Source organism: Anomaloglossus baeobatrachus, chromosome 11 (genome assembly GCF_048569485.1).
Source record: "Anomaloglossus baeobatrachus isolate aAnoBae1 chromosome 11, aAnoBae1.hap1, whole genome shotgun sequence".
NCBI lineage: Eukaryota > Metazoa > Chordata > Amphibia > Anura > Aromobatidae > Anomaloglossus > Anomaloglossus baeobatrachus.
Genome location: NC_134363.1, coordinates 31,761,510 through 31,785,643, shown reverse-complemented (window position 1 = coordinate 31,785,643; position 24,134 = coordinate 31,761,510). Strand labels below are relative to the sequence as shown.

Genomic DNA, 24,134 nt, shown 5'->3' with positions numbered 1-24,134 from the left:
CACCACCATCATCCTCCCCTGGGGCCTGGTTCTACCTGTGGGGAGCCGAACCATCCAAGCTGCGACACCATCTGCCCTAGAGGACAGCACCTGCAGCGGTGGCTAATCCCTGGCCGCACACCACAGGTGGCATCACGAGACTACTCCAAACATCCTCAACCCCTGCATCCCCACCATCCCTTTTATTGACACCGACAGGGTCACCCGTGACATCCCCTGACCCTCACCAGCCCGGTGACAAGTATTCCCAAAACCCCGTGGGGCCCATCATACTCACTTTAGTTGCCAGTGGTTTACAATAATGGCTGTGTGTTGAGTTATTTAGAGGGCACCAAGTCCACACAGTTTCTCTCCGATAGATCTTTAGGGCAGCCCTCTAAAGAGCCTGGTTACGCTTTGCTCCTTGCCTAGGAGACCAGCCATCTCTGACAAGACTCCAAGGTGGCCAGCAACCTAGGCAACAAGTATTAAACTATAAATTTAATAATGCCTCTTACCAATCCTTCTCGCCTTTGGTTCAACCCCCCCCATCCCAAAGGAAGCCCAAAGAATGCAAAGAACACGATGACGTCTGGTGCGACAACAGCCGGTTTATTAGCCGAATCATCATAACAAGACACAGGATGGTAATCAGTCATGTCGATAAGAGCGTACACCTGCGCACACCTGTTGCGAGCGCTCCGGACCGCACGCTGTGAGAACATGCTTTCTTTATATTATTATTACCAAGCAATTGTTGAGAAATTGTTATTCTGATGAGCCGATAGAAACTACAGCAGTCGTAGCGCTAATGCACATATGCAAATCGCAGCCATTTACTATTGCACGATGCAAATTACAATCAATCAGTTCAAACAAGTCGTCATTTTTCCTGCTCGTCTACCGGAGAAATACGTATATTAGATTGCCCGAATGTGGATGCAATTTATTTCGGAGCCGTGCCGTTGCGGTACGTCTATAACTCATATGTCTTCTCCCAAAAAATACAATATATTTTTGCTTGCTTTTTGCCAACCTCCGAAGGAAAGGGGGAGAACCGGAGAGATGAGGTGCCAACCATTGTGCAATTCCACCCTATCGATGAGATGTGGTTGGGCAATCATCGGACTCCAGGTCCATACGAATACTACACCCAAAACTTTACAATTATGGAAATTGATCCATCCTAATTAACTACTGTGTATATAATTGTGCGCCCATTTCTACTTTGCGTATTGGACCGACATGGGTGACATCACGTCTCTCGTTCTGTATATTGGCGCTGCCATGTGGCAACACCGTCCCCACTCCCGTCTGCCCCCGTTACACTACATGCCCCGATAATGCTACTTTCCGACTCTATGCACAAATTTGTGGGTACAACTACTGTAACGGGATTACGGGTAGAGATGAGCAAATATATTCGCCCTACTATCCATTTCTGTATGCCATGATAAGTACAAAAGTCCTCGGCTGGGATTCTGGGAACCTTTTACAATTATTCATCATGAATCTAGTGCCAGCTGAAGGTCACAGAGCCCCAGTCCAGCTGCCATGGAATACAGAAGTGGCTCCTGGATAAGGACAGTTAGCAGAAGGTCACAGAGCCCCAGTCCGGCTGCCATGGAATACAGAAGTGGCTCCTGGATAAGGACAGTTAGCAGAAGGTCACAGAGCCCCAGTCCGGCTGCCATGGAATACAGAAGTGGCTCCTGGATAAGGACAGTTAGCAGAAGGTCACAGAGCCCCAGTCCAGCTGCCATGGAGTATAGAAGTGGCTCCTGGATAAGGACAGTTAGCAGAAGGTCACAGTGCCCAAGTCCAGCTTCCATGGACTACAGACTTGGTTTCTGGATTAGGACAATGTTAGCAGAAGGTCACAGTGCCCCAGTCTGGCTGCCATGGAGTACAGAAGTGGCTTCTGGATAAGGGCAGTATTAGGAGAAGGACACAGTGCCCAAGTCCAGCTGCCATGGAGTACAGACTTGGCTTCTGGATAAGGGCAGTATTAGGAGAAGGACACAGTGCCCCAGTCCAGCTGCCATGGAGTACAGACTTGGCTTCTGGATAAGGGCAGTATTAGGAGAAGGACACAGTGCCCCAGTCCAGCTGCCATGGAGTACAGACTTGGCTTCTGGATAAGGGCAGTATTAGGAGAAGGACACAGTGCCCCAGTCCAGCTGCCATGGAGTACAGACTTGGCTTCTGGATAAGGGCAGTATTAGGAGAAGGACACAGTGCCCCAGTCCAGCTGCCATGGAGTACAGACTTGGCTTCTGGATAAGGGCAGTATTAGGAGAAGGACACAGTGCCCCAGTCCAGCTGCCATGGAGTACAGACTTGGCTTCTGGATAAGGGCAGTATTAGGAGAAGGACACAGTGCCCCAGTCCAGCTGCCATGGAGTACAGACTTGGCTTCTGGATAAGGGCAGTATTAGGAGAAGGACACAGTGCCCAAGTCCAGCTGCCATGGAGTACAGACTTGGCTTCTGGATAAGGGCAGTATTAGGAGAAGGACACAGTGCCCCAGTCCAGCTGCCATGGAGTACAGACTTGGCTTCTGGATAAGGGCAGTATTAGGAGAAGGACACAGTGCCCCAGTCCAGCTGCCATGGAGTACAGACTTGGCTTCTGGATAAGGGCAGTATTAGGAGAAGGACACAGTGCCCAAGTCCAGCTGCCATGGAGTACAGACTTGGCTTCTGGATAAGGGCAGTATTAGGAGAAGGACACAGTGCCCCAGTCCAGCTGCCATGGAGTACAGACTTGGCTTCTGGATAAGGGCAGTATTAGGAGAAGGACACAGTGCCCAAGTCCAGCTGCCATGGAGTACAGACTTGGCTTCTGGATAAGGGCAGTATTAGGAGAAGGACACAGTGCCCCAGTCCAGCTGCCATGGAGTACAGACTTGGCTTCTGGATAAGGGCAGTGTTAAACTTTTTGCTCATCTCTAATTTTGGGGCAGAATTAATGTGTGGCACTATGTGGGACTAATATATTGGTGCGGTGTATTGTTAGGATATTCTCCCATATGGTCTGTAGGTTTGTAGGTCCAAATTATTTTAGGACTCCCATGACATCACCAGACTCTGCGGTTTCCGTTCACCCTCCTATTAGAATAACTGAAGGTATACCCATGCTTCTAGGATGATGTGGAGCTTGGCATACACAGCGCTGTTTTATTACACGACACCCGGGTATGTACGCAGAAGATACTCCATGCATGTACAATACAGTAGATATCAGAAACGGTTAATGCCGGGTATATACTGTTGGGCAAGCGACATAAGGAGGAACCTTACAACGGACAGTGCACTAGATTGGTTTATTCCTCGTCTATGCTAATACTATGTGGTGCGGATTGTTGCTCCGGTAGGTTTTGCTTTTACAGAATTTAAGAGATTGCCACCCAGAGCATAAATATATAGGGGGCCACAGCTCTAGGTGACAAAATCACACACAAGGCCAGTGGCAGAAGGCAGTCCTTTCTTTTGCCACCTTTTGATTGGTACAACCATGTAGCAGTACCCTCTCGGCATCCTCCGCCATGCCCCACACGGCCTCCACCAGTAGACGGTAGGTACGGTCTGCGGATAGTTTGGAGGAAGCCTCTTCTCCTCCGCCCCAGCGGGGTACGTAACTCCAGACGAGCTCCGTCAGAGAAAGCGGTTGCGATGTCAGTTGGAGCAGTTGGTCCTCGCTTGGATCTTGTGCCAGGGGGCACTGAATCTCGGCACGCAAGTCCTCGGGACTGCACCCGGTCACTTGGGATATAAGAGTCAGGGAATCTTCATCCAAACCAAAACGGGAGCGGAACGAAGACAACTTAGAGGAAAGGGTGGACAGGGCGTCTTGCAAATGACCTTCACTTGACTTGGCACATACATCCAAACAGATGTCATATATGCCCATCATAAGTCTTCTCCGCTCCCTCCTTACCAGCTGAACAATGATGATGGGGATGGCATGGAGAAGCCTTTCCCTCACCAACTGTGGTGCTCCCTTCTCTAACGCTACCCTCAGTCCTGGCAGGTCAGTGCCAGCGTGACACTTTTTACTTGCCCCTTCTTGCCCATTGGCATCATGTTTAGGTCTCCTATCTCCCTCTCCGCCGATCAGCATACAGTGTTTGCCAGCTGCCACCAAGGCTTCAACCAGTATGGCCCGGGAGCTGTTGTCCATCCCTGAGCCCAAAATCAGGTAGACATCACAAGCCTCTGACTGTAAGTTCTGCAGGTACTGCTCCACAGCCATGGGGGGTGTCCCTGGCCCAGGGAGCGGCTTCACTATAAGACCTGAAAGTTGGGGCTCACAAAGAGCGGAGACTGTCGCTTCTTTATCGCTGCCCGTCACACCCACCACAGCGGAGACAGGCGGGGGGTTATCTAAGAAGATGCTGAGGAGAGAGCAGAACTCGGAAAGTCCTTCTTGGTCACATTGGACCTCAAACACCGACACCAGTTCTTGACAGTGAGGTTCAGTGGTGAAAGGGACGGGCCTGCAACCAAAAACAGACAACTTTAAGGCTCGTTATCGGCACTCAACTCAACCTACGAACAGTTGTGGCACCGTTTCTTTAAGAAGGCATTCATGTTTTACGAACGTTCCAATACTAAGGCTATGTGTCCACGAGAGAATGTTGCTGCGGATTTTTGTGCCTCAAAATCCGCAGCTTTCCCCCAGAATCCGCACCTTAGCATAGCTGCGGATTTGACGCGGATTTGACGCGGATTTCGTTGCGGATTTTGTCCATTGTACTCTAATGTGTTTCTGAATAAAGCTTTGACTGTTTTGAAGGCAAAAAAAAGTCTTTGTGTCATTTCCTGTCCTAACCCTCCTTTCTTCTCCATTATCCATTTTGTTAGCAGTCTCACAGTGTGCTTATACAGAAAAGCTGCGGCCAACACCACTGGGCTCTTACATTCTAACAGGCTGTATATAATAACCCAGTGGTGGTGGCCGCAGCTTATAGCCAAAAAATGTGGTCCCATGTTCCCTTTCACTGTTATTTAAAAAAAAAAAAAAAATGTGCTCCGCTGTATTTTCACTGTCCAGCCCGATGCAAGCGAGCAACTGGGGGCTGTGCTTCTCAGCGGGATAAGGCTGAAGCATTCTCTGCCCCTCCCGCTGAGAAAAACAGTCCTCAGCTGCCCCTGAAAATGGCGGCTTCATTGTGAAGCGCCATTCTCAGGTGCTGTACCGAGGCTCATCCAGCTGCCCTGATGCATTTGGCTGGCTGGGTAATATTACGGGGTTAATGCCAGTTTTCTGCAAACTGGCACTAAGCCCGAGGTTCATAATGTCATGCCTGTGTAGACACGGCCATTATGAACCTCCATTTGGGAAAAAAGAAAACACAACACCTTTATTAAAAATTTTAATTGAAAGAAACACACACACACATCCCTGATTGCCATCTTTATTACTATCAAGCCTCAGAGGTTAATGCAGGACAATATCACAGGAAAGCTCTCTGCCGGCTGCTGGGAGCGGCAGAACTCACTGGCCGGGTCAGCTCAGTTCATAGCTGAGCTCGGGTCAGCTGACTTCAGAGCATCAGCTGACCCGGGCACAGAAGTCAGCCGGTCAGCTGACTTAATTCGCGAGCGCGGGCGGGTCAGCTGAGTGCACATCGACAGCTGAATAGTCGGCCGATGTGCACTCATCTGACCCAGGCACGGACGTCAACCGGTCCCAGCAGACGGAAGAGAGCTTTGCAGCATCTCGTACACTGACGGCTGCTGGGACTGGCTGACGTCCGTGCCCGGGTCACATGACTGCACATCGTCAGCTGACTTAATTCGCGAGCGCGGGCGGGTCAGCTGACTGCACACCGACCAGCTGATGTGCCGGGCTCTGATGTGCACTCATGTGACCCGGGCACGGACGTCAGCCGGTCCCAGCAGACAGAAGAGAGCTGTGCAGCATCTCGTACACTGACAGCTGCTGTGACCGGCTGACGCCAGTGCCCGGGTCAGCCGGGTGCACATCGGAGCTGTCATGGATTATCGTCGGGGGATTCAGGGAGTAATAAAGATGGGAATCAGGGATGTTTGTGTGTTTTTATTTCAAATAAAATTTTTCAAAAAGTGTTTTCTTTTCTTTATTACCAAACGGAGGTTCATAATGGCCGTGTCTACACAGGCATGACATTATGAACCTCGGGCTTAGTGCCAGTTTGCAGAAAACTGGCATTAACCCCGTAATATTACCCAGCCAGCCAAATGCATCAGGGCAGCTGGATGAGCCTCGGTACAGCACCTGAGAATGGCGCTTCACAACGGAGCCGCCATTTTCAGGGGCAGCTGAGGACTGTTTTTCTCAGCGGGAGGGGCAGAGAATGCTTCAGCCTTATCCCGCTGAGAAGCACAGCCCCCAGTTGCTTGCTTGCATCGGGCTGGACAATGAAAATACAGCGGAGCACATTTTTTTTTTTTTTTTTTAAAAAGAATTGTGAAAAAAGACCTGGGATCCTGTTTTGCCAGCTAAAAGCAAGCAGCCTGTAACTAGCTGCTTTTAGCTGGCAATCCAGAGTCCGGACACAACACGACTACACTGCCACTACTCTACACTACAAAATGGTGAAACTTCCTCTTCCTGCACTATCCTACATCACTTCCTGCAGATTTGTTTGCGAGATCCGCACCAAATCCGCAGGAAAAAGAGCCTGTGGGAACAGACCTGCGGATTTCTTGCGGATTTTACACCTTGCATTGACTTGCATGGGAAAAATCCGCACCAAAATCCGCAACAATAATTGACATGCTGCAGATTTTTCCGGATCAAAATCCGCGGCAAATTCGCCGCGGAAAAATCCGCAGCATGGGCACAGCATTTCCAAAATGACATTGAAATGGCTTGGAAGTGCTGCTGCTGCAGATTTTCGGCAAATCCGCGGTAAATCCACGGCAAAATCCGCGGTAAATCCGCAGCGTGGGCACATAGCCTAAGAGCTTAAGAGCCCCCTGCTGTATCCACAGCAGATATAGATGCCCCTGATCACAGAGGTTAATGGCTACAAGATACTACATGGAAAGTCTGCCATCGATCATCATCTCTTACCTCTTCCATTGCAGAACCTCCTTCTCGATATAATCCACCATGCCTTGAAAGTCGTAATTTTGGGGTTCCAGACCGGACACCAAAAATATACCGGACCCTGGCATCCCATGTCCACCCAGCTGTTCCTGTGCTGTAGCCCTCATGCCCATCAATGTTTGCCCCCTCCAGTAACCCTTCCCTTGTTGTCTCTTTTCGGTGTGCAGAGTGAGGTCTATATGAGTTTGCACCATGCAGATGGGTTTCCCTAAATGTTTGATGGCTCCCAGTAGTTGCAGGTCTGCGTCAGTGATGGTCTCCCCCAATGTTACCACCAGGCAGTGCACAGTGTCAGGCTTGATGCTGTCTACATATACCATAGCAGAGTCACCGGGTTTATATCCCGGGCAATCAAGGAGAGTAACATTGGGCAAAGGTGGGTAAGAGTCTCGCTCAACCCCATGTTCTCCACCCTCATCCCTAAAGTAGGAGTCTAGGAAGCCAGGGCCGAAGCGTTCCGTGTGGTTACAGAGAGATCGGATTAGTGTGGTCTTTCCGGAACCCCTCGGTCCGATGATGGCAATGGTGAATTGTAGAGATTCTGGAGGTGGAGGTGACGTCTCAAGGGCAGGTGGAGGTGATGTCTCAGGGGCAGGTGGTCCGGATGTCACATCTTCGGCGTCGGCCATATCGGTGTCTTGCAAAAAAATTAAAAACAGAGGTTAAAACCGAGGATGGAAAAATAGGAACGTAAATCGAGTATCGCAATGAACGTAAAATTACCACCAGTGCCAACGAGAACGCAATGACATCCATGTCTCAAAAATAGCATTGCATGAAAGATTTATGACACTCCAAATACTAGGGTGGAGATATCATTGGTGCAGAGAGGTCAGGGGGCCACATTTCCACTTCGAATGCAGGTAAAATTGTGCATTAGGATGAGTTATTTGAAGGCAAAGGGCCCATATACTGTTTTCACAGAGGGGCCCTTTTCCATCTGGGTCCACTGTGGATAAGATGGTCAATGGGAGTCATGGGCAATGGCAGAACGATCGCGGTCGCAGGGATTGCAACCACAATTGGGCGGGCAGGGGGCCCACCGACCCCAGCCCCTGCTTCAGCTGGATGTGCATCCGAGGCCGCACATCCAGCTGAAATGCATCGCGGTGCAGAGACCCATTGGATCCCTGCACTGCGATATATGCTGCCGGCCAAACAGAAGCCAACAGCTTTCATCTGTGTCCCTGACTGAGGGCGGCGCATAGCAACAACGTAATATGTTGCAATAGCACCAACACCAATAAAAGCTGCTGGCCACTGTGCGCTGGCTACACAGGAGGACGCTGCGCGACGTGGGAGCCAGGGATGGGGAGTACAATGTTGTTGTTTTTTTTTGCATTAGGCAGAACAGACATTTTTTACTAGAATGGGAACAGTAGATACCTGGAGGTGGACAGTATATACCAGAAGAGGCCCAGCAGGGAGACAGTATACACCAGGAGGGGGGCAGTAGATACCAGGAGGGACCCAGTATGGGGACATATATACCAGAATGGTGACATATTTACCATAATGGGGGACATATACACTAGGATGGGGTTATATATACACCAGGATGTGAGCTAGAATGGGGGACATATACACTAGGATGGGGTTATATATACACACCAGGATGTGAGCTAGAATGGGGGACATATACACTAGGATGGGGTTATATATACACACCAGGATGTGAGCTAGAATGGGGGACATATACACTAGGATGGGGTTATATATATATACACCAGGATGTGAGCCAGAATGATGGACATATACACTAGGATGGGGTTATATATATATATATACACCAGGATGTGAGCCAGAATGGGGGACATATACACTAGGATGGGGTTATATATACACACCAGGATGTGAGCCAGAATGGGGGACATATACACTAGGATGGGGTTATATATACACCAGGATGTGAGCCAGAATGGGGGATATATACAGTAGGATGGGGTTATATATACACCAGGATGTGAGCTAGAATGGGGGACATATACACTAGGATGGGGTTATATATACACCAGGATGTGAGCCAGAATGGAGGACATATACACCAGGATGTGAGCCAGAATGGGGGACATATACACTAGGATGGGGTTATATATACACCAGGATGGGAGCCAGAATGGGGGATATATACAGTAGGATGGGGTTATATATACACCAGGATGTGAGCCAGAATGGGGGACATATACACCAGGATGTGAGCCAGAATGGGGGGACATATACACCAGGATGTGAGCCAGAATGGGGGGACATATACACCAGGATGTGAGCCAGAATGGGGGGACATATACACCAGGATGTGAGCCAGAATGGGGGGACATATACACTAGGATGGGGTTATATATACACCAGGATGTGAGCCAGAATGGGGGATATATACAGTAGCTTGGGGTTATATATACACCAGGATGTGAGCTAGAATGGGGGACATATACACTAGGATGGGGTTATATATACACCAGGATGTGAGCTAGAATGGGGGACATATACACTAGGATGGGGTTATATATACACCAGGATGTGAGCCAGAATGGGGGACATATACACCAGGATGTGAGCCAGAATGGGGGACATATACACTAGGATGGGGTTATATATACACCAGGATGTGAGCCAGAATGGGGGACATATACACCAGGATGTGAGCCAGAATGGGGGATATATACAGTAGCTTGGGGTTATATATACACACCAGGATGTGAGCCAGAATGGGGGACATATACACTAGGATGGGGTTATATATACACCAGGATGTGAGCCAGAATGGGGGACATATACACTAGGATGGGGTTATATATACACCAGGATGTGAGCCAGAATGGGGGACATATACACTAGGATGGGGTTATATATACACCAGGATGTGAACCAGAATGGGGCACATATACACTAGGATGGGGTTATATATACACCAGGATGTGAGCCAGAATGGGGCACATATACACTAGGATGGGGTTATATATACACCAGGATGTGAGCCAGAATGGGGCACATATACACTAGGATGGGGTTATATATACACCAGGATGTGAGCCAGAATGGGGCACATATACAGTAGGATGGGGTTATATATATACACACCAGGATGTGAGCCAGAATGGGGCACATATACACTAGGATGGGGTTATATATACACCAGGATGTGAGCCAGAATGGGGGACATATACACTAGGATGGGGTTATATATACACCAGGATGTGAGCCAGAATGGGGGACATATACACTAGGATGGGGTTATATATACACCAGGATGTGAGCCAGAATGGGGGACATACTTGACAGGAAGGAGCCCAGGATCGGGGACATATATACCAGGATGGGGGAGACAACTCATATGTCTTTATAGGATTAAAAATGTATATATACACATCTGACCAACATAAGGATGGGCCCAGTTCCAAATTTTGCACTAGGGCCCATCGAAGTCTAGTTACGCCACTGGTCACGGGGAGGGTACGGCTGCTGTGATAAAGTGGCAATACGCTCACATTCTGCAAATATGCCCCCGGCCCTTGCAAAACTTTGCATTGCACGCATGCCAGGCTGTGCAGACATAGGAGCAATATCAGGCTTTATGATACGTTTCTGCCCCTCCTGCCACCCGGGGGGCATCACTGCAAGGCCAAAGCAAAATGGAAATGTGACAATGATACAGGGCAACAATGGGGTGGGCAGAATAAAAGGCAGCGGGCAACAATGGGACGGCCGATGGCAAAGGGTATACAGGCATAACGGGTGGATGAATGGATGCAGAAACGTATACTCGCCTGCTATTCAGATCCTATACAATAGACAGGAGGCCTCTGTGCTGTATACAGCTCTGGGCAGGGAGGGGATACAGCAGCGTCACTGCAGAGAGGAGGAATGAAAACAGGGACATGTGAGAGGAAGGAGGAGGAGATACATATATATATATATACACTGTATCAGAGGAAGGCCAGGCCCTGACACCGACCAGCCCTCTCCTTCCACCAGGAGACCTGCTGCACCCGAAACCAGTGAGGAAAGGAGACCCCCAACCCCATCTGTACCCCCACCTTCCCTGCCCATTATAGCCCTCCCTCGCTGCATGCCACCCTGTCTGCTGCCCATCCCCCAGCTCTGATACATTGTAACCACAATGATAAATATTTACAGAAATACATTGTTTCCTTCCACCCTCCTATGGTAACAAGGTTTGCATTTCTTCCCTGCTCACCATCCCCCTCCTCACATCTGACCCTAATCTAATCCCTGCAGTTCCCATCCCTAGATTTGGATTATTCCCTTTAAGGCCACATTCACACGGTCAGTATTTGTACATGTGTTTTTATAATGTATTTTTTAATCTTTACTCCTTATTCCAGCAAAGTCAATGACAATCCTGAAGCTTTGTACGTATGTTGCTTTTTTTCCCTTGCAGATTTGCAGCAGAAAATAAACTGCAGCATGTCAATGCTTTCAGCGTCTTTGCAGCATTTTTCCACCACAAATGCATACAAAAAATGCATAGAAAATGCTGCAAAAAGGCATGAAAAATGCATTAAAAATACATTAAAAATTCTGCAAAAACACATGAAAAATGCTTCAAATAATGCATAAAAATGATGCAAAAAGGCTTGGAAAATGCTGCAAAAAATGCTGCAAAAAGGCTTGGAAAATGCTGCAAAAAATGCTGCAAAAAGGCATGGAAAATGCTGCAAAAACGCTTGAAAAATGCTGCAAACATGCATTCAAAATGCTGCAAAAACGCTTGAAAAATGCTGCAAACATGCATTCAAAATGCTGCAAAAACGCTTGAAAAATGCATTAAAAATGCATTAAAAATTCTGCAAAAACGCATGAAAAATGCTGCAAATAACAGATAAAAAATGATGGAAAAATGCATAAAAAATGCATGAAAAATGCTGCAAACATGCATTCAAAATGCTGCAAAAACGCTTGAAAAATGCTGCAAACATGCATTCAAAATGCTGCAAAAACGCTTGAAAAATGCATTAAAAATGCATTAAAAATTCTGCAAAAACGCTTGAAAAATGCTGCAAACATGCATTCAAAATGCTGCAAAAACGCTTGAAAAATGCATAAAAATGCATGAAAAATACTGCAAACATGCCTTCAAAATGCTGCAAAAATGCATAAACATTCTGCAAAAACGCATCAAAAATGCTGCAAATAACAGATAAAAAATTATTTAAAAAATGCATAGAAAAATGCATGAAAAATACTGCAAACATGCCTTCAAAATGCTGCAAAAATGCATAAACATTCTGCAAAAACGCATCAAAAATGCTGCAAATAACAGATAAAAAATTATTTAAAAAATGCATAGAAAAATGCTGTAAAAATGCATAAAAACTCTGCAAAAACGTATGAAAAATGCTGCAATAACGCATGAAAAATACATTAAAAATTCTGCAAAAACGCATGAAAAATGCTGCAAATAGATTAAAAAGTTATGCAAACATGCCTTAAAAATGCTGCAAACATGCCTTCATAATGCTGCAAAATGCATAAAAAATTCCGCAAAAACACATGAAAAATGATGCAAATAACAGATAAAAACTCATGCAAAAATACTTTCAAAATGCTGCAAAAAAATTGATAGAAAAATGCTGCAAAAGCGCTTGTTTTTTTCTGCCAGGAGATATAGATTTGGTGCAGAAACTTAGCAATCAAATGCCCTTAGGCTATGTTCACACAGGGCTTTTTTGCAAGTTGTTTTTTTTTTTTTCCTGACCAAAACCTGATCTCGTGGCAGGAAATTTCCTTTGTCAGCTGGGTTTTTGGTGCGTTTTTTTAGTGGCGTTTTTGGTGTGTTTTTTCTACAGCATGGGTTGTATCAATGAAAAAACGTTGCAAAAACGCTGCAAAGAATTGACACGTATTTGACAAAACAGTCAGGAAAAAAATCTGCAGGGGTGTGTGGGTGTGTGTGCATAAGATTTCAGAAATCTCATAGACTTTGCTGGGACTGTAAAAACAAGTGTTTTATTAGCATGGATTTGCATAAAACCAAGGCAAATCTGCAGCTAAAAAAGCCCTGTGTGAATATAGCCTTATGTATACATGTGCACCACTTCTTCATTTGTCACCCTCTCATGGTTTAGCCTGATATAAAATACTGAAACGTGGCTAAGGCTTCTGCCACACTCACGTGAATTTCACGCACGTGCCGAGAGACACGTATTTTCCCTGCGTGTTGCGTGCAGGTAAGTACGTGTCTCTGGTACGTGCGTGACACGTGTGTTCTACGTGTGCTATCCGCGATAGCACACGTAGAATCAGTAATTATTATACTCACCTGGTCCTTCCTGATGTCCGCGCTGCTGTCCGTGGTGCTGATCCTCGGTCTCCAGCCCTCCCGTCTCCCCGCTGCTGCTGCTGCCAGGCATTGAAGTGAATATTCTATGAGAATAATGAGCGGCGGTCGGCAGCAAGAGGCAGCAGCGGCAGAGACAGGAGGGCTGGAGAAGGTGAGTTAATGTTTGTTTTTTTTTTAACTGACATGTGTGTTTTCTCCGGCGCGTGTCACACGGGACCGCATCCACACTACACCCGTGTGGTGCGGGTGCGGGCCGTGTGACACCCGTGCTGCCGGCGAAAAACCGGACATGTCAGCGCTTTGAAAATCGCACACATGTACAAACGCACACGGACACACGTTCCGTGTGGTTTTACGTGTGTGTGCCTGCTACAATAGGGTAGCATTGGTTAAAGTGTCTCCGTGCCGCCGGTACGTGTAAAAAATGACAAACACGTGCCGGAGGCACGGATGTGTGGCACAGGCCTCAGGCTGTGTTCACATGAACACAAGTGCTGGGTTTTTTGCTTTTTTTTTTTTTTTTTTTAAGTACAAAGCTTTTGATTCTGAACCCAAAAAATGTACATTTCAACAGCGTTTTTGTGCACATGAGTTTTCATAAAATTGCATGAACCGAAAATGCAGCAGCTTTAGCACAAATAATGCAACTTTTATGGTACATGTGAACACGGCCTAATGACCTGATAGATGATTATATATATATATATATATATATATATATAATCTCTATCTATCTGTAGTACCCGGCATTGCCCAGGATAGTAACTGTCTGTCTACCTCTCTGTGTAGCACAAATGAGAACGACGGTATTCGGCTAAAAATTAGATTTTTATTGAAAAGCACACCTTTTGTTTTCACTCACTGTTCTTTAAAAAAAACAAAAAAACAAAAAACCGTCCACAATACACTGCATAAGGCTATGTGCGCACGTTGCGTACTAGCCCTGCAGAAATTTCTGCAGCGATCTGAAGAGCACATGTGCGCTTTAGATCGCTGCAGAAATGTCCGTAGTGAAGCCGATTCCATGCGCTCTGCCTGCAGCTCCTCCCATAGACAGAGCAGGAGCTGCCAGCAAAGCGCAGGAAAGAAGTGACATGTCACTTCTTTTTACGCAGCGCTTCGGCAGTAGCCGAAGCGCTGCGCTCTTAAACGCCACATGCGCACGGCCCCTGCACAATCTCCATAGACTGTGCAGGGGACTCAGGACGCATGCAGTTACGCTGCGCTACAAAGCGCAGCGTAACTGCATGTATTTACGCAACGTGCGCACATAGCCTAAATACTCCCTCTCTGTGTGCCTGTCTCTTTTTTCCCTGTGTGTCTGTCTGTCTCTTTCCCTATGTGTCTGTCTCTCTTTCCTTGTGTGTCTGTCTCTGTGTCTCTCTCTTTGTCTCTTTCCCTGTCTGTCTCTTTCCCTGTCTGTCTGTCTCTGTCTCTCTTTCCCTGTCTGCCTCTGTCTGTCTCTTTCCCTGTCTGCCTCTGTCTGTCTCTTTCCCTGTCTGTCTCTTTCCCTGTCTGTCTCTTTCCCTGTCTCTTTCCCTGTCTGTCTCTGTCTCTCTTTCCCTGTCTGCCTCTGTCTCTCTTTCCCTGTCTGCCTTTTTTTCCATATTTGCCTCTGTCTGTCTCTCTCTTTGCCTCTTTTTTTTCCACTGATATCATATTACCTCACACATAAGCTTCTTACACTAAGAATGTCTTTCGTTGCCTATAGCAACCAATCACCACTCCTATTAATGACCTGTAGCTCATAGCTCCATTCACTTTAATGTAAGCAGGTTTTTTGGTGAATAACTGTTAAGCGCGGGGTTACATTTTTCCCTCTAAGCATAGTCTATGACGTTCCCTGAGTCACATGAAGCGTCTGTGCAAAATTTCGTGATTGTAAATGCAATGGTGCGGATCCTTTAGTGGACACACACACACATATATATATATATATATATATATATATATATATATATATATATATATATATATATATATATATATATATATATATATATATATATATATATATATATATATATATATATATATATATATATATATATATATAATTATACCCGCACACATACATACACATACGCAAACTGAGCTTTATATATTATATATACTTTCCCCTTTTTATATACCCCGTACCCCCTCTTTTTATATACCCCGTACTAATGATCGCTAATCTGTGGCCCTCCAGCTGCCAAACCCAACATGCCCTAACCTCCTGTGGTGCTTTAGTTATTGCAGGACTACAACACCCAGCATCCTCTAGTTATCAGGGCATGATGGGAGCTGTAGATTTTGACAGCTGGGCCGCTGTGCTATCCTAAATGAGGCCCTAATTCTCCAAATTGCAATGTTTCCTCTATTGCAGGTTATGGAAACGTTTAGTGAATTGAGCCTTAATGAAGCTGAATTCAAGCCACTGGAAGATGATGATGGAGGACGCCATGAAGATCCTCCTCCTGAGGACTGCTGGGACTTTTCCGTGGCTGTTGCCGGAGGACCAGGCGTTGGCAAAACAGTTTTGATACAGGCCCTTCTTGGCTTCAACGAGAATGGGCAAAATTCGAGAGCAGCATTTCTACATCCTACTAAGCCTGACGGCCCGTTACTGTACCTTCACCCTTCGCACCCCGGTCTGACCTTCTGGGAGCTCCCATTGAATGATGGATCTCCTGAGAAGTGGATATCTGAGGCGGACCTTCTGCTGTTGGTCACCGATGCTCAGTTCACACAAGCCCATGTTGACTTGACTCTTAGTGCCATTTCTCAGGCAAAAAGACTCTGCTTGGTACGCACCAAGGTGGACTGCGATATGCATACCCTAAAGAGGAGGATGAAGGAAGAGTACTCCAGGGTGGAAATGTTGTCGGCATTGCGCACTGTTGTCCTACAGCCGTTTAATAACTTGGCAAAGAAGGAAGCTTTACCTCTTTTCCTGATGTCCGGTTTTGAGCCATACAAACTGGATGCTCCATTATTGAAGGCCAAAATAGAAAAGACGTCAAGAGAGCTTGGCAGGTGAGTAGACCTTCGGCCTTTGGACATTGTGGCAATATAGAACACTGGTCCAGCGGCTATGTCGGTAGTCCATGACCCTGAGAACCTCCTCCTCCTACCTGCCACATCCTTGTCGCCTCTTTTGATGGTTGCAACGCTTGCATGCCTGGCCTACTAATCAGAAGCGTTGCAGTAGACATGCACAGGTAGGAGGAAGCTCATAGCTCCTGATCCTAGCAGCCATTGACTAGACTTCCAACGTGACCACTGGGCCAGAGTTATGTGAATAATTTTGCTGAGCCCTAGTTTTTAGCATCTTTTTGAAGAGGTCCCCTGTGCAAGAACAATATATTGGACTTTTCCAATCCAATAGCTCATCATAATGTACAGTTCCACCTGCTTTGAAGCTGGAAGGGGCCCCCTTACCTCTTGGGCAACAATCATATGTCCACCACTACCTCAAAGCAGTTGTTGGACTGTTGGTTGGGGGTCTTGGGACCCAGGCCCCCATGGATTGAAGGGAGAACATATTGAAAAAAGTGTGATAGCTACACGTTAATGAGCTTTCTAAACTTTGGAAGTGATCCCTTCTCCATAGATCACTGGAACCCCCACGATCTCGAGATCTAGGACTCCTATATGAGTCCTGGATACAGGAAGAGTCCCATGTGAATGGTGTGGTGGTCAAGCCTGCACACAGCCGCTCCATTTATTCTGGTGGGAGTGTCAAAGACCTGCCAAAGGCAACGCTCGGCTATCTCTAGACGTCCTATTAATCATGAATGAAGCGGCAGTGACCATGATGGACCACCACACCATTCACATGGAGCACTTTTGTGATGTCCTAACCCTAGGTGTCGCAAGATATTCTAATGGAGAAGACAAGTGAGATGCTCTAACCCTAGGTGTCACTAGAAACACTAGTGGAGGAGTAGTCGAACAAGCCAAAAGGTCAGGAACCAGGAAATCACATCAGGTACACAGGGAGAAAGCGGGGCCGAGGTCTGGGTACGTGCCGGAGGTCTGAAAGCCAGGAGGTCACGTCATGTACATGGCGAGAGAGTGGAGCCAAAGTCAGGGTACAAGCCAGAGGTCAGGGAATCTAAGAGGTCACATCAGGTACACGGGGAGAGAGCAGAGCCGAGGTCAGGGTACGAGCCGGAGGTCAGGGCCAGGAAGTCACATCAGGTACACTGAGAGAGAGCGGAGCCAAGGTCAGGGTACAAGCCAAAGGTCAGGGAAGCCTGGGAGGAGAGTCGGAGTCAGGGGAACAGGCAGAGAAGGGTACTTAGGTTAGGAGTAGCGGGGACAAGATCAGGTCAGTCACTTACAGGAACCAGAGACACAACTGCAATACAGGAGCTATCACCGGTGGCGTTCCGAGTGGAGGTACTCCTAAATAAAGCAGACCAGTCACCTGGAACAAGGCTCCAGTGAACAGGCCCCTCCCAAAATCAACACAGGGCCCGAGGCTGGGAACAACCCTTCCACTCGAACTTAATACAAAAACAAGAGCAGAGCACTGCCAATCAGGATCATGACAACTTTAGAGCCACGGTTTCCTCCATTCATTCTTACGGGAATGTCGAAGACCAGTCGAACGCAACGCTCTTGCTATCCGCGGCAATCCCATTAATAATGAATGGAGCAGCAGTGACCATGATGCACCACCACCACCACATTCATACTGGCCACTTTAGAGCCATGGATCTTCAGATTTCTTGAGTCCCAGTGTTCAGACCCCCACCAATCGAGACGTTATCCCTATCCTATGGTATGAGATTACTTCCAAACTTGAGAATACCCTTCTAAGGATGGAATCACACATGCAGTTTTTGATGCAGTTGTTTTAGCCAAATTTCCAGTTCTTCTTGACTCCAGTTCTTCTCGAATTACTGGCAGCATAATCTGCAAGTGTGATTTCATCCTTTTGGAGATGAGTTGCTATGAGTACATACACTTTGCATCTTCATTTATCATGTTTTGTTTCTACAGAGCCTTGTGTCTTGCCCAGCAGGGTTATGAGGTGATCGGCTATGAAGAAATTGCTGAACTTCAATCTGCACTAGAAAGAGGAGGAATCTCTGAGATGGTCCGATTTATCCAGAGCAGTTTGGACTCTCTTTTGGACACGCGTTTCGATCTGGCATTAATGGGGGGAAACCCTGGCTTCCGTCACTCTATCCTGAATTCCTTTCGCGGCCTGAAGGATGGAGAAGATGGTTCGGCTCATGGTGGAAATCCAGAAAACCCAATTGAATATGGCAGTCTTAAATATCCCAAGGCCAGCTTGTGGGACCTTCCCGGAATGGAAAGTCTTGAGTCTCAGCCAAAAAAGTATCTAGAGAGCGTTCACATGAACCGATATGACTTCACTCTGCTGTTCCTCACTCCATGGCAGGAGGCCTCAAGTAGTTACCAATCTCTGGTCATTGAGTTGAAGAAGGAAGGGAAGAAAAACGTCTTCATCCAAGATTGTGAAGATGATGAGATGCCTCCAGGACCAAGAGAAGATGAAGTCTTTGTGTTATCCCCGGCTAAACTACCGGGGCCAGAACTCCATAGATTATTGGGTTATTTGGAGAAGAATCTGTCCAGTCACAAATTGCGAGCGTTTATGCTCTCCCTCCCAAATCTGTCCGCTGAAGTAATCGAGAAGAAGAAGGAGGCACTTTCTCAAGAAGTCTGGAAGGTGGCACTCCTCTCTAGCTTGGTGGCTAGCGTTCCTGTCCCTGGAGTTGCCATTGCATGCGATCTTTCCTTGCTCACTGCCCGTCTGGACACTTATCGGCAGGAACTGGGACTGGATGGTGACTCTCTAGCCAACCTTTCGCATAAGTCAGGGGTGCCCGTTCCAAAGCTAATGTTAGAGATACAGAGTCCTGCCGGGAAGGGGGTGACACGTGAGCTCGTCCAGAAAATGTTAGGGTCAGCTACAGGAATTGGGTTGGAAGTGGCAGGAGTTTTCTTGCACAAATTTCCTCTTCTGGGTCCATTAGCCACTGGAGGGATCGCTTTTCATGCTAGTTATTTGGTGCTGAGCCGATGTTTAGAGGTGATGGCGGAGGATGCCCAGAGGGTACTATCAAGAGCACAGTCACCGGCTTAGACCTGAAGTTACTGTTATGGTGCTTACCGCTACTGCATATAATAAATACTGCCGCATACTACTTCTCGTAACGTCACCGGAGCATCTTGGATAGATGTAAGTTGTAATGTGTCTGTCTGACCAGCTTTGGAAAAAAATAATCTCTTAAGATCAAAAGTGTTTTTGCTTTTTTTTTTTTATTCCAAAGTTGATCATCTTGTAAAATTAGTCTCGGGAAACATAACCCCCCCCTCCTCCTCCCCGTATATACAGTTGGTATGTAGAAGGGTCACTGTTAAGTTCTTGGTCACAATGACTCCAAGGAAACTGGTCAAGACATCTGATCTGCAGGCAGCGTGTTACAGGGCAGGAGGAGCTGAGCAGATTGATATATAGCTTTCTGGGACTTATTTTATCCCTTTAAATCCTTTGCTCTTGTTAGGCTTGATAGTCCAGTGGGCGGTCCTAATCAGTAGAACCGCCCACTGGACTCTTACATCTTCAGGCTGCGTGTTATAGGGTAGGATGGGCTGAGCAGATTGATATATAGTTTTGTGGGATTTGTTTTATCCCTTTAAATCTCTTTGCTCTTTTTATGCTTGGGAGTCCAGTAGGCGGTCCTAATCAGTAGCACCGCCCACTGGACTGTCCTAATCAGTAGAACCACCCACTAGACTTACATCTGCAGGCAGCGTGTTGCAGGGCAGGAGGAGCTGAGCAGAATTATATATAGTTTTGTGGGAAAATATTTAATATGTCTTGTTTTATCACTTTAAATCCTTTTGCTCTTTTTATGCTTGGGAGTCCAGTGGGCGGTCCTAATCAATAGCACCGCCCACTGGACTCTTCACTTTTAGTGAATAAAATACAACATATACTGAATATTTTCCCCACAAAATTATATATCAATCTACTCAGACTCTCCTGCCCTATAACATACTGGGACATCCTGTCTTATAACATACAGATATGGGACAAGTTTTAATTTTTTTTTGGGAGTCTAGTGGGCAGCCTTAATCAGTAGAGCCGCCCACTGGACTGTCCTAATCAGTAGAGCCGCCCACTGGACTGTCCTAATCAGTAGAGCCGCCCACTGGACTGTCCTAATCAGTAGAGCCGCCCACTGGACTGTCCTAATCAGTAGAGCCGCCCACTGGACTGTCCTAATCAGTAGAGCCGCCCACTGGACTGTCCTAATCAGTAGAGCCGCCCACTGGACTGTCCTAATCAGTAGAGCCGCCCACTGGACTGTCCTAATCCTTAGCACCGCCCACTGGACTGTTCTAATCCGTAGCACCGCCCACTGGACTCTTCATATTAAATGAATAAAATACAACTTATACTGAATATTTTCTCCACAAAATGATATATCGATCTACTCGGACTCTTCTGCCTGATAACACGCTGCCTACAGATATGGATTAAGTATCAATCCATTCATTCATTTTTCTAACCAGTATAAAATATTTCACGAGGAACCTAATTTTTGAAGTCCATTAATGTATTTTGTCATCTAAATTGCATACATTATTAGATAGGTCTTATATACCTAATGGGGCTGGTGTACTTACTTTAAAAATCCAATTTAGAACAGCTATTTAATCCTACTTTTTTGTTTTCTTGTCTGATATTACAACTAGCATTCATAAATCTGTTCATTCTGACATAAATTTTCCAAGTAAGTACACCAGCCTCATCAGGGATCTAGTTAATAATGCATAGACTTGTATTGTGAAATATGGAACTTTTTTGGATATATTATTATTGAGCTAAACCATATTTTTTTTTTTTACATGTTGGCTTTATTAAAAATTTTAGCCTTTGTTTCCTCGGACCATGCTCTTTAGACTGACTCTTTCTTTAGTGAGTTAAATCTCTGTGATGTGTTCCAACTTTTTTTTTCTCAACTCTATTATTTTGTGACTAGACACCACATCAAAGTAGAGCTGAACTTTGATGAGGTCATAAACCAGCAAAGAGGAGCTTAGGAATAATAAATACAAAATCACAGACTCCCTAACGAGTTCTTCATTAACTCGTTTTGTTCCAACTTTTTTTTTTTTTTTATGACCAGAGAACACATCAATGTAGAGCTAAACTTTGATGTGGTCATAAACCAGCAAAGAGGAGCTTAGGAAAAAAAAAATGAAAAATCAGACTCCCTAACAGGGTCTTAGTTAATTCATTCTGTTCCACTGTTTTTTTGTTTTTTTTTGTTTTTTCAAATCCGCTATTTTGTGACTAGAGACCACATCAAAGTAGAGCTAAACTTTGATATGGTCATAAACCAGCAAAGAGGAGCTTAGGAAAAAAAATCAACTTGCTAACAGATTCTTAGTTAGCTCACTCTGTTTCTTCTCTTTTTTTCCCTCAACTTTGCTATTTTATGACCAAGGACCACATCAAAGTAGAGCTAAAGTTTGATGGGGTCATAAATCAGGAAAAAGGAGCATAGAAATAAAAAACTAAAAAATATATTAAAAAAAATCAAACTCCCTAACAAGTTCTTAGTTAACTCACTCTGTTCCTACTCTCTTTTTTTTTTTCTCAACTTTGCTATTTTATGACCAGAGACCACAACAAAGTAGAGTAAATTTTGATAAGGTCATAAATCAACAGAGGAGCATAGAAATAATAAAAAAAAATATAAAAAATAATCACAGACTCCCTAACAGGTTCTTAGTTAACTCACTCTGTTCCAATTCTCTTTTCTTTCTGAACTTTGCTATTTTATGACCAAGGGCCACATCAAAGTAGAGTAAACTTTGATGGGGTCATAAATCAGCAAAGAGGAACATAGAAATAAAAAACAAAAAAAATATAAAAAACAAAATCAAACTCCCTAACAGGTTCTTAGTTAACTCATTCTGTTCCAACTCCTTTCTTTTCTTAACTCTTAAACTTAACGCTTAAAACTTAGTTTCTTAAACTTTGATGTGGTCATAAATCAGCAAAGAGGAGCTTAGGAAAAAAAAAAAATAAAAGAAAAAAATAAAAAAATATCAAAGACTCCCTAACAGGTTCTTAGTTAACTCATCCTGCAGCCAGCATTGTGCATCAAACCTGCACCAAATCTGCATCAAAAACGCACCCTCTTTCTCATGGTCAGTAATCTCAGTTAATAATCGGGCGTCTTGTTTTATTACTTTTCGTCCGCAGGAGCGGAGAGATGCGGCGCAGCCATAATTATTAATGTATATACTACATGGGATTTGCTGCCATATTCCGCCGCTGTATGCCGGCTAGCCGAGATCCCAGATGTACGCGGTAATTAAAATGGTAACAGAAATGCACTTCATTAGAAGGACGGAAGTACTGTATCCGCTAATTAATTAAAATGCAGCACTATGACTTGCGCTATGTTTGTGACGCCCGGCAGCGCCACCTGCTGTTTCCGCCAAGATGGTGAAATAAGGTGGCCGAGCCTTTGTCTGTGGGAATCATAACTGCATGTCTGCAAGCGTCTGTTTTAATTTATTTGACCTTGTAAAATAAAAGAACATGAAATGACGTCTTGAGTTTTGGTTGTTTCCCTTCACCATCAATTTACTGCAATGTGCTAAACCGATCCCCTACTGGCTTCTAAGGGAACTGCAATTAGGAAGCAACCGGCAAATGGAAGGAAGGGTGTCCTAGAATTAGAGGAAACGGGCTGCCATTAACAGATTGAGCTCCCCCGTACACAAAGGAGAGGAGACCCGAAAGTAAGATCAAATTAGGACCCTTTTGAAAAACATAAGTTTCTCTTCGGCGGTCCCCCTGGTCTTTCTTCGGCGGTCACCCCTGGTCTTTCTTCGGCGGTCCCCCTGGTCTTTCTTCGGCGGTCCCCCTGGTCTTTCTTCGGCGGTCCCCCCTGGCCTTTCTTCGGCGGTCCCCCCTGGCCTTTCTTCGGCGGTCCCCCCTGGCCTTTCTTCGGCGGTCCCCCCTGGTCTTTCTTCGGCGGTCACCCATGGCCTTTCTTCGGCGGTCACCCATGGCCTTTCTTCGGCGGTCACCCTGGTCTTTCTTCGGCGGTCACCCCTGGTCTTTCTTCGGCGGTCACCCCTGGTCTTTCTTCGGCTGTCCCCCTGGTCTTTCTTCGGCGGTCACCCCTGGCCTTTCTTCGGCGGTCACCCCTGGTCTTTCTTCGGCGGTCACCCCTGGTCTTTCTTCGGCGGTCCCCCCTGGTCTTTCTTCGGCTTTCCCCCCTGGTCTTTCTTCGGCGGTCATCCCTGGTCTTTCTTCGGCGGTCCCCCCTGGTCTTTCTTCGGCGGTCATCCCTCGCCTTTCTTCGGCGGTCACCCTGGTCTTTCGGCGGTCTCCTTGGTCTTTCTTCAGTGGTCTCCCAGGTCTTTCTTCAGCAGTCCCCCGGTCTTTCTTCTGCGGTCCCCTTGGTCTTTCTTCAGCGGTCTCCCTGGTTTTTCTTCGGGGTCTCCCTGGTCTTTCTTCGACAGTCCCCCGGTCTTTCTTCTGCGGTCCCCTTGGTCTTTCTTCAGCGGTCTCCCTGGTTTTTCTTCGGGGTCTCCCTGGTCTTTCTTCGGGGGTCTCCCTAGTCTAGACACTACGAGCAGTATGAATAGAAGGGTAGCCACACAAGCCGGGATCATAAGCCAGGAGGTAACGTATAAGGTTCAGGGAGCAAACGGGAACATGCTCAGGAAGAGGTCTGAGGTCAGAAGCCAGGAGGTAACA

The 24,134-nt window shown here is 46.3% G+C and overlaps 2 protein-coding genes across 4 annotated transcripts; one reads left to right on the top strand and one right to left on the bottom strand.

The window, feature by feature from the left end:
• Window positions 1-570: 570 nt before the first annotated feature.
• Window positions 571-11,098, bottom strand: LOC142256972 (interferon-inducible GTPase 5-like). Its single transcript, XM_075329003.1, has 4 exons — window positions 11,030-11,098; window positions 10,842-10,923; window positions 7,042-7,714; window positions 571-4,477 (listed from the first exon to the last, which is right to left on the bottom strand). Exons 3-4 carry the CDS (start codon window positions 7,704-7,706, stop codon window positions 3,433-3,435), a joined length of 1,710 nt encoding a protein of 569 aa, XP_075185118.1. The 5' UTR covers window positions 7,707-7,714; window positions 10,842-10,923; window positions 11,030-11,098; the 3' UTR covers window positions 571-3,432.
• Window positions 10,936-22,973, top strand: LOC142256971 (interferon-inducible GTPase 5-like). Of its 3 annotated transcripts, XM_075329001.1 has the most exons (4): window positions 10,936-11,072; window positions 11,421-11,447; window positions 15,747-16,396; window positions 18,371-22,973. In XM_075329001.1, the coding sequence occupies exons 3-4, from the start codon at window positions 15,750-15,752 to the stop codon at window positions 19,482-19,484; spliced, it is 1,761 nt and encodes a 586-aa protein (XP_075185116.1). In that variant the 5' UTR covers window positions 10,936-11,072; window positions 11,421-11,447; window positions 15,747-15,749; the 3' UTR covers window positions 19,485-22,973. The 3 variants fall into 3 exon arrangements, with proteins under 3 accessions (XP_075185116.1, XP_075185115.1, XP_075185117.1); XM_075329000.1 differs by lacking the exon at window positions 11,421-11,447 and having other exon boundaries at window positions 10,937-11,072; XM_075329002.1 differs by lacking the exons at window positions 10,936-11,072; window positions 11,421-11,447 and adding an exon at window positions 11,081-11,361.
• The last annotated feature ends 1,161 nt before the right edge of the window (window positions 22,974-24,134 follow it).